General features: G+C 41.2%; 1 protein-coding gene across 1 annotated transcript in view; it reads right to left on the minus strand.

The window, feature by feature from the left end:
• Nucleotides 1–1,240: 1,240 nt before the first annotated feature.
• Nucleotides 1,241–11,320, minus strand: part of LOC111229789 (TNF receptor-associated factor 2-like) — a 20,891-nt gene continuing 10,811 nt past the window's right edge. Inside the window, exons 7-11 of the mRNA XM_022756262.1 lie at nucleotides 5,549–5,635; nucleotides 5,150–5,344; nucleotides 4,131–4,308; nucleotides 3,868–4,016; nucleotides 1,241–1,638 (exon numbers count right to left, since the gene is read on the minus strand). Of these exons, the coding sequence (XP_022611983.1) occupies nucleotides 1,420–1,638; nucleotides 3,868–4,016; nucleotides 4,131–4,308; nucleotides 5,150–5,344; nucleotides 5,549–5,635 (828 nt within the window). The 3' untranslated portion in view covers nucleotides 1,241–1,419. The remainder of the gene's footprint in view (nucleotides 1,639–3,867; nucleotides 4,017–4,130; nucleotides 4,309–5,149; nucleotides 5,345–5,548; nucleotides 5,636–11,320) is intronic.

Raw genomic sequence — 11,320 nt, forward strand, 5'->3', positions numbered from 1 at the left:
GTGAACATAGCAACTAGCAAGCTAAAGAGAGATATTTTTCTCAGGAGTTGGTCGAGACCAAAACCCCACAAAAAAGCTAATTTTGGATTTGAATTTAATGTCGGACTTTATATTTCTCTTCTCCCACTGAATGCCATGCCTGCCGCAAGGTCAAACTTTCAATGCCATAGTTGTCAAATGTGTAATCCTTAGCTTGTTGTGGAGTTCAAAAAAGAATGATGTAGCTTTAAGCGTTGTGTGCCACTCGATATGTGGTAATAATACTAGCTACTAGTTAAAGTCCAGTTATTTTGGCTTTAAATAGCAACTAGTGGTAATATCTAACTTTTTCTCACAGGAGGACCGAATTTACTTGTAGCATAGCAACATTTGAATGTTACGACGGAGTATAAGGGCCACATTGAGAAAAAGTCATAATATTTCAAGAAAAAAAAGTCATAATATTATGAGAATAAAGTTGTAATATTACGAGAATTAAAAAATGTTAAATTTTGGGAGAAAACCTTTTTTAGGAATATTACATCAACCAATAAACTGGCAGCTGCTGTTTGTCGGTCTAACTATAGAACAGACTCTTTCTTCACAATGTTTTAAATGTGCTGATGATGATGATGATGATGATGAGCCTAAAGATGAAGTATCTCCTTGTTTGTGAAACCTCAGCTGCAGTAGAACTTCACAGGATGCTCCACGTTCCTCATTTTAAAGCTTCTGATATTTCCCCTCTAAAACAACACGTGACCTAAAATTACCACTTTATTATAATATAATTACTTTTTTCTTGAAATATTATGATTTTATTCTCAAAATTACAACTTTATTCTCATAATTTCAAATTTTCTTTTCCTCAATGTGGCCCTAATACTCTGTTGTAGAATGTGAATGGACATAAAATCCTTGTGAAATCAGTTTAAAACTTTAAGTTTAAACCTTAAAAAAATAAAAAATAAAAATCAGGTAATTTTTCTGTGTGAGAAAAGATGGTGAGCCTCATCTATGGTACAAGAAGCCATAGGATGATCACTAATGATTAGAGACAGTGTCGTAGTTTTCTAGTTATTTCACAAGTATAATATACTACCTAGGTTTTGGAATGCTTCTGTGCCACCAGCCACATATTAGCATATATACTGTTTTGTATTAACTCCTCCAGTGACCTCTGAAGGTAATCAATGTTTTTGTCGAATAAAAACTTGGTTAAACAGTTACTATGGTTAAGGAGGTTTTGAAAAACCCACAGCCACGGTGACCAGTGGCCAAAAAGAAGTTACGTTTCCTGCTCTGGTCTCACATATTGCAGCCATTAATCCGAAAAGAACTCGACGGACCCTAGCGTTACTGGTGGTACAAAAGCCTGTTGATTTGAACAGGTTAGTAGCAACAAAAGGCTGGGGTTGCATTTATGTTCTCATCTTTTGCCTAGAGTCCAGTGAGGTCTACGATGGCCTTGATGAATATGGTGTCATCTCGTATGTAGGAGTTTTTAGAGTCCAGTTTGGAGAGCGAACAGAAGAGTGGACAGCCGCTGGCGATGTTCATATCACTGACGGGCCTCTGGAAGGACGAGGAGGAGATGTCGGGCCGGAAGGCGTCGATTATGTGCTCCCTGTTGTTCTGGTCAAGCAGCATTAGGGTGACCTGGGTACAGATGTTAGGAGTCTAGCCTTACATCTGCTCTGACAGGAAAACTGCAGCTGACCCACTAAAGCACTTCCAGTTTTAGCACGATGACACTTTAAGGGGTTGGTTATAATATGATTAACAATGTATTCAAATTAATAATGGATCATAGAAAAGGTAAATCAATTGATTAAATACATTTTGGTTTAAAACCCCACTAAGAACGTAAATCCGAATCACACAGCAGAGCAAAACAACATGGTGCTTTTGGAGTTAAAATCCTTTAAAAATAAAAATGCTGTATTTCCTCAAAAAGAGGGCGAGGTTTTTATTTACCTCGACAGTCGATGGTGACAGGCCTTTATCTGAGGCAGGTCTGTATTTCCACCTCCCTCTGTCTGAGCATAATTGGTTTTAGATGACTGCTCCTGTTTGCTTTGTAAAGTTACTACATTATGCTGTTAGTACGATGACAACTCAACTTAACACTTCCTGTTTCAAAGTAAAAGCCCTACAATGTTTCAGTGGACAGAAACCACTTCATTTCTTAACAGGGCTTTTATTGTGAAACATTTGCAGGCATGCCATACAAATAATAGCCAGATGGGATTAAAGGTGAAAGGTTAAAGTGGATCAGAATGAATGAATCAAAAACTTTAGATGAGTAATCCAGAACAGCAACTTGTTGAAAAAAGCATGATTATATTGTTGAATTTATTCAATAAAAGCAGTAGAAATATACATTATTCTTAACTGGTGTGCACATTATATAACAGGCACCAGACGTTTCTCCACCCTTGTTTTTTTCCCAGCCAGTATTTACTTGTTCGTGTTGACCACACCAGTGGCCATTATTGGAGACCCAGCTTTTTTTATTTGAGGAAATACGTTAGCTAAAAGACGCCAAAAGTACAGTGTAGGGATGCCCCGATTGATCGGTCGCTGATCATGATTCTTCGATCCATCGATTTTCATTAAAAATACTTGAACGGTAGATCTGCAAATTATGCTGCTAGTCACAGATCATGTTAAAACTGATCATCTGTGGTTAATACTAGTGTAGTCCCACATCCCACCTTGTTCACTGTGCTGGTGCAGGACAGGCCACAAAACAAAACAACATGTCGGCCGTGTGGAACTTTTACAAAGTGTGTGAGAGTCATATAATGTACGCCATCTGCAATGCAGGGCTCCAGACTAACACTCCACACTGGTTGCAGCCATGATTCAGTCGCTCCTTTTTTAAATACAGCCTATTTCTTCATGAAGGAGGCTCTCAGGCTTCCTCTTCTTCAATTATGTTAAACAAAAATGTAAAATTATATCACTACATTTCAATAATGAGGTACAAAATTACATTATGGTTTTTGTAAAAGCACACTAACCTAAAAACCTGTTACTGAATCATGACAAAGTTTCAGAGCGACAGAGACACACAGAGTCGCGGTAACCATAGTAACTCACTCACACACCTGTCTGTGTACACATGGCACGAGAGGAGCAGCAGAAAGGGAATGAATGACAATGACAGATTTATGGATATTTCTCGCTTTGCTCCGATGGTCTGAAGAATTCAGTGTTTCTCTGTCTTGTCTGTCATCGTCTTATCACGCAGCGACCTTAAACTCACCACGAAGCAAAATGATTTTACAGTGTAAAATTGTGCTATTTGCGCTGTTAGAGACTGTGTATGCTACTCATATGCTATTAGGTTTACTGGGAGAGTATAATATTAGTAATATTAGTGAAATATTAGTGTAATATGATGAAATGATGTGGAAGGGGACGGAGCAGCCAGGTACAACATTGCTATCATACTGCAACCACGGGTACGGAGTTAGCCCAGTGTCTCTGTCTGTCCCTGTGTGCACCTGCATTCTGATGAAAGCTCAAGTAGTCAGAGCGATGGAGCCAGTGGAGGGAAAAAAAAAACAAACTTTCAACTACAACACAGTAAATGTGGGGCACCAAAACAGCGTTGCATGTGTTATTTTAACTCACACACTCACAAAAAATAGTCGCATATGTGTTGCAGTTTGGAGCCCCGCAATGTCTGCCAAAAGTGATCGGTATCGGCCGATCTCACTCATACATGATCGTATCGGTGGCAAAAAAGAAAACGTGATCGGGGCATTCCTAGTACAGAGCATTAAACTATGTTGAATAATAAACTTCTGGCATTAGTTTTATGAATGTATTAATTTCAAAAACAATTAGTTATACAGTAACATTAATTTTGAGTGTTACCTTCTGATTAAAAGGCCACTTGAGGAGTGCGTCGCTGTGTCCTCTCATCACCACAAAGAACAGAGACAGGTGGGTGCCGCGGCCGGTCCCATCGCCGTTCAGGTAGATCCGCAGGCACATCTTGTAGCCGTATTTACTGGTATAAAAGGCTGGAAAACACCAATGAAGTATAATCATGTCTGTTATTCACTGCTAATCAGACAGACAGCTCATCATTGTCTGGATTATAAATCAAGATGTTATCCATCATGTGAAGCTGTTACCAGGAGAGAACATAGCGGGGGCACGGCCGGCCACGGCGTCCTGTCTCTTCTTGGTGAAATCTGAGATCTTCCAGACAAAGATGCCGTCGTACGTGGCCGCAGACATCTCCCTCATTTTCCCCTCCATCTCCACGATGGACAGGTCTCTGAGACTCACCGTCCTCTCCAGCTGACGAACCTGCAGCATAGCGACACGTCAACAAGGCAGTTTGTTTAACGTGACGCGCTGTCTTTCAGTTTTCAGTTCGAACCAAACTGACCTTCCCTGATGTGTAGAGTGTTGCAGTGTAATGTGATGAGCAAACATCTGATGAAGCTTTTTGCAATGATTCTATGGAGCTAAATATAATGAGAAAACTTATATTGTGGAAAAAAAAAAAAAAACAGGATGGAATGACAGGGACCTTTGACAGACTCATAGATGATAGTGAGTATATTTTCATTTCTGGTGTCTTAACAATAAGGGTTGGGTGGGGAAAAAAAATTCACATAAAAATACCCAGTTTTATAATTCTACTAATGAGAAGTGCTTAACAAATATCAAAAATGGATGAGTTAGTTAATAACTTCATGTTGATAGAAGTGCGAGGGCACAGTGCAGCACCCGGACAGTGAACAGCACGCACATACTACAGTAAACATGTAGTTCATTTTCAAAAAGGCAAACATTTAGCAAAATTTGGGATTTAATGACTTCTTGAATGAATTCTTCATGCCCCATCATATTTTCTAGTGTAGTCTGTTTCATTCATCAAGCCCTGCACCAGCAGTGTGTGTGACACACAGCTCACAGATTCACTGAACGCACCTTAAGTAGCAAAATGAAGCTGTTTTTGATTCTAACAGCATCACAACTTGAAATTACAGCAGTTAAACCAAGACACTAAAAATATGATAAACCATCCCTGTGTGATATGTTTGAGGAGGCGCATTTGTCTCCTTTCAGTGTCACACTTTGCAGCCCCGCTGTGATTTTCATCAGACCAGTGGTTTTCAGAGCTCATGTGTCATTTTGTCACCTTGTTGTTGAGGATCTCGATCTTGTCCTGGTCCAGTCGGTGTTGGCGGTTGTAGGCCTCCATGGTGGTGCAGGAACGCTCCATCTCTCGGTTGAGGACGCAGACGATGTTCTCGAACGTGCTCACCTTGAGCTCCAGCTCCTGGCAGCGCCGGCTCAGCTCCGCCACTTTGGTCTTTTCACTCTGGAGCTGTAACTCCAGGGCGGCGCCCATGGCGCTGGGCAGCGGGGTGAAGGAGGTGGCCAGGGTCGGGGCGCACGCACCCTGCACGGGAGCTGCACCCCCCCCTCCACCCAGCTGGCTCATCTTCTGCTCCAGGTCCCTGAGGGACTGGTGGAGCTCCTGCAGCTTGTGGCTGGCGACCTCCAGGCTCTGGGGCTGCAGGCTTTCCAGGCTCACCTTGATGCCCATGATGAAATGCAGAAGCAGGTTGAGGTGTTCGTAGGAACACTGGCGCTCATGGTCATGAATCTTCTCTTTCTCCACCTTCAAGTCAAAGAAAGATACAAGCAGAGACACATTGAGAACACAGAGAGAACAGTCCTTATCCACTACATACATGTCAGCAGAAATGACATCTTAATGACGTGTGTGAACAGAAGAATAGTAAAAGCACACAGAAAAGAAATAATAAAGCTAATAATGGATACATATACTATACAAAGTATTTATCCTACAGTTTTTTCATGGTTTTTGTTTAACCTCACTGATACTGAGCAACAGAAAAATGACTTGATGTCAAAGTGAAAACAGATCTCATAAATTAAGTACAAATATAAACCACAGATATTCACAACCTTTACTATGGCATGTTTTGGCAAGTCCCAAATTAAGTTGAGTGGAGACTAGAGTATGTGATTAATCTAAGGTTAAATACACCTGGTGGTCCAACAGTTTCTGGTCAAAAACTACAGAATGGCCAAACTAATCTGGAATAATAAAAATGAAATTGCATGAGGATACAAGAAAGGCAAAGTACATCCGTCTGAGTACAGTGAGGTCAGTCATAAAACACTGTACAGGTGCACATCTGGCTAGAGAAGGTAGTGCTTGAAAACTGAGGGGCTGTGGTTTACTTAAAGAACTAGTTTTTATGACGTGACAAAGCTCACATGACGTCTGGGCTAGTGTTTATTTCAGTCTTCCACATGCCCTCGAGTCAATGTGACGGGGGCAAGAAACAGAAGGTGAACCTTTTGCAAATTTGGTCAGATCTTCATCTAAGTTACAATTATAAAAAAACACAATCTATTTTAATTAACAACACACAGATCGTTGTATTGGTCTTGTTCATAATGAAAACAGGTTGGTTGGAAAAGTATCAACTCCTCAGGTTTACATACTTTTCCAGTTAGCAAATGTCAATGAAAGCAGATTGGAGATGTAGGTCAGAGCCATTTTTGACTTATAACAACAAACACACAAACATGATTGGGTCTGAAGATTACAAGCTTGAAAAGTAACAAAGTGGGGGGTGTGGAGTTAAAAAAGACGCCTCTGCTGCAGGCTACAGGGGCCGGGCTACATTAGCTGCTACTATAGAATAACACACCCAGATCTCTGAGCAAAACTGCCGGCTATCAAGATGCATTGTTGGTAATGTATGCACCAAATTTGGAAAAACTGTCCACAGAGAGTCTAACAATGTCAAAGGGAGGCCAATGTTAAACTGGAAGAGTACTCTTTTAAAACTGTTACTGCCACCAAAGGTGCTTCTACAAAATACAGTTTGTTTCATATTTGTACTGAAGTTTCCACGAACTGATCTAATTTGTTTTCACTCTTTCTGTTCATCAGTGTCAAAAAGCCAAACCACACCCATCTCAGGTGTTAAGTAACACATGAAGGAGTTCAAAACAGGTGAAAACTTGACATAGGCATTGTGCATATATACAAACATGGGCTTCACACGCAGTAACACAAGATCCATTCACAGGTGTACAGCTAATGTTAGCCCGGCCCCTGTAGCCTGCAGCAGAGGCGTCTTTTTTAACTCCACACCGCCCACTTTGTTACTTTTCAAGCTTGTAATCTTCAGACCCAATCATGTTTTGTGTGTTTGTTGTTTATAAGTCAAAAATGGCTCTGACCTACATCTCCAATCTGCTTTCATTGACATTTGCTAACTGGAAAAGTATGTAACCTGAGGAGTTCATACTTTTCCAACCAACCTGTTTTCATTATGAACAAGACCAATACAACGATCTGTGTGTTATTAATTAAAATAGATTGTGTTTTTTTATAATTGTAACTTAGATGAAGATTGACAAAATTTGCAAAAGGTTCACCTTCTGTTTCTTGCCACCGTCGACATTGGACTTGAGGGATGTGGAAGACTGAAATAACCACTAGCCCAGACGTCATGTGAGCTTTGTCACGTCATAAAAACTAGTTCTTTAAGTAACCAAGCCCCTCAGTTTTCAAGCACTACCTTCTCTAGCCAGATGTGCACCTGTACAGTGTTTATGACTGACCTCACTGTACTCAGACGGATGTACTTTGCCTTTCTTGTATCCTCATGCAATTTCATTTTTATATTCCAGATTAGTTTGCCATTCTGTAGTTTTTGACCCAGAAACTGTTTGGACCACCAGGTGTATTTAACCTTAAGATTAATCACAATACTCTAGTCTCCACTCAACTTAATTTGGACTTGCCAAACATGCCATAGTAAAAGGTTGTGAATATCTGTGGTTTATATTGTACTTAATTTATGAGATCTGTTTTCACACTTTGACATCAAGTCATTTTTCTGTTGCTCAGTATCAGTGAGGTTAAACAAAAACCATGAAAAAACTGTAGGATAAATACTTTGTATAGTATATGTATCCATTATTAGCTTTATTATTTCTTTTCTGTGTGCTTTTACTATTCTTTCTGTTCACACACGTCATTAAGATGTCATTTCTGCTGACATGTATGTAGTGGATAAGGACTGTTCTCTCTGTGTTCTCAATGTGTCTCTGCTTATATCTTTCTTTGACTTGAAGGTGGAGAAAGAGAAGATTGCATGACCATGAGCGCCAGTGTTCCTACGAACACCCAACCTGCTTCTGCATTTCATCATGGGCATCAAGGTGAGCCTGGAAAGCCTGCAGCCCCAGAGCCTGGAGGTCGCCAGCCACAAGCTGCAGGAGCTCCACCAGTCCCTCAGGGACTGGAGCAGAAGATGAGCCAGCTGGGTGGAGGGGGGGTGCAGCTCCTGTGCAGGGTGCGTGCGCCCCGACCCTGGCCACCTCCTTCACCCCGCTGCCCAGCGCCATGGGCGCCGCCCTGGAGTTACAGCTCCAGAGTGAAAAGACCAAAGTGGCGGAGCTGAGCCGGCGCTGCCAGGAGCTGGAGCTAAATGAGCACGTTCGAGAAACATCGTCTGCAGTCCTCAACCGAGAGATGGAGCGTTCCTGCACCACCTGGAGGCTATCAACCGCCAACACCGACTGACCAGGACAAGATCGAGATCTCAACAACAAGGTGACAAAATGACACATGAGCCTCTGAAAACCACTGGTCTGATGAAAATCACAGCGGGGCTGCAAAGTGTGACACTGAAAGGAGACAAAATGCGCCTCCTCAAACATTATCACACAGGGATGGTTTTTCATATTTTTAGTGTCTTGGTTTAACTGCTGTAATTTCAAGTTGTGATGCTGTTAGAATCAAAACAGCTTCATTTTGCTACTTAAGGTGCGTTCAGTGAATCTGTGAGCTGTGTGTCACACACACTGCTGTGCAGGGCTTGATGAATGAACAGACTAGACAACACTAGAAAATATGATGGGGCATGAAGAATTCATTCAAGAAGTCATTAAATCCCAAATTTTGCTAAATGTTTGCCTTTTTGAAAATGAACTACATGTTTACTGTAGTATGTGCGTGCTGTTCACTTGACCGGGTGCTTGCACTGTCCCTCGCACTTTCTATCAACATGAAGTTATTAACTAACTCATCCATTTTTGATATTTGTTAAGCACTTCTCATTAGTAGAATTATAAAACTGGGTATTTTTATGTGAATTTTTTTTCCCGACCCAACCCTTATTGTTAATGACACAGAAATGAAAATATACTCACTATCATCTATGAGTCTGTCAAAGGTCCCTGTCATTCCCATCCTGTTTTTTTTTTTTTTTTTCCACAATTATAAGTTTTCTCATTATATTTAGCTCCATAGAATCATTGCAAAAAAGCTTCATCAGATGTTTGCTCATCACATTACACTGCAACACTCTACACATCAGGGAAGTTCAGTTTGGTTCGAACTGAAAACTGAAAGACAGCGCGTCACGTTAAAACAAACTGCCTTGTTGACGTGTCGCTATGCTGCAGGTTCGTCAGCTGGAGAGGACGGTGAGTCTCAGAGACCTGTCCATCGTGGAGATGGAGGGGAAAATGAGGAGATGTCTGCGGCCACGTACGACGGCATCTTTGTCTGGAAGATCTCAGATTTCACCAACGAAGAGACAGGACGCCAGTGTGCACAGAAGCGGCACCCCGGCTCGTGCCCCCGCTATGTTCTCTCCTGGTAACAGCTTCACAGTGATGGATAACATCTTGATTTATAATCCAGACAATGATGAGCTGTCCTGTCTGATTAGCAGTGAATAACAGACATGATTATACTTCATTGGTGTTTTCCAGCCTTTTATACCAGTAAATACGGCTTACAAGATGTGCCTGCGGATCTACCTGAACCGGCGATGGGACCGCCGCGGCACCACCTGTCTCTGTTCTTTGTGGTGATGAGAGGACACAGCGACGCACTCCTCAAGTGGCCTTTTAATCAGAAGGTAACAACTCAAAATTAATGTTACTGTATAACTAATTGTTTTTGAAATTAATACATTATAAAACTATGCCAGAAGTTTTATTATTCAACATAGTTTAATGCTCCTGTACTAGGATCCCCGATCACGTTTTTTTTTTTTGCCACCGATACGATCATGTATGAGTGAGATCGGCCGATACGATCACTTTTGGCAGACATTGCGGGGCTCAAACCTGCAACACATATGCGACTATTTTTTGTGAGTGGTGTGAGTTAAAATAACACATGCAACGCTGTTTGGTGGGTGGTGCCCCACGTTTACTGTGTTGTAGTTGAAAGTTTGTTTTTTTTTTTCCCTCCACTGGCTCCATCGCTCTGACTACTTGAGCTTTCATCAGAATGCAGGTAGCACACAGGGACAGACGAGAACCACTGGGCTAAACTCCGAACCGTGTCTGGCAGTATGATAGCAATGGTTGTACCTGGCTTGCCTGCGTCCCCTTCCACATCATTTCAATCATTATTACAAATCTATATTTCACTAATATTACTAAAATATTATACTCTCTCCAGTAAACCTTAATAGCATATGAAGGTAGCATACACAGTCCTCTTAACTAGTCGCAAATGAGCACAATTTTACACTAAACTGTAAATCATTTTGCTTCGTGGTTTGAAAGGGTTTGTTTTAAAGGTCGCCTGCGTGATAAGACGATGAAAGACAAGACAGAGAAACACTGAATTCTTCAGACCACCCCTCAAGCAAAGCGAGAAAATCTTCCATAAATCTGTCATTTCATTCATTCCTTTCTGCCTGCTCTCCTCCGTGCCCATGTGTACCACAGACAGGTGTTGAGTGAGTTACTATTGGGTTTACACTAGCGACTGCCCTAGGCCCCTCCACTGTGTTCTTCTGTCGTTCTGAAACTTTGTCATGATTCAGTAACAGGTTTTTATTAGTGTGCTTTTACAAAAAACCATAATGTATTTTGTACTCTCATATGAAATGTAGTGATATAAATTTTACATTTTTTGTTTTAACATTAATGAAGAAGAGGAAGCCTGGAAGCAGCCTCCTCCTCATGTAAGAAATAGGACCTTGTATTTCTAAAAAAGGAGCGAACCTAATCATGGGCTGCAAAGCCAGTGGAAAAAGTTTAGTCTGGAGCCCTGCAATTGCAGATGGCGTACATTATATTGACTTTCCACACACTTTGTAAAAGTTCCCACTGCAACGGCCGACATGGTTGTTTTGTTTTGTGGCCATGGTCCTGCACCAGCACAGTTGAAACAGGTTGGGATGTGGGACTACACCTAACGTATTAACCACAAGATTGATCATGTTTTAAACATGATCTGTGACTAGCAGCATAATTTGCAGATCTTACCGCTTCAAGTATTTTAATG

Source organism: Seriola dumerili, unplaced genomic scaffold, assembly GCF_002260705.1.
Source record: "Seriola dumerili isolate Sdu_G_001 unplaced genomic scaffold, Sdu_1.0 BDQW01000017.1, whole genome shotgun sequence".
NCBI lineage: Eukaryota > Metazoa > Chordata > Actinopteri > Carangiformes > Carangidae > Seriola > Seriola dumerili.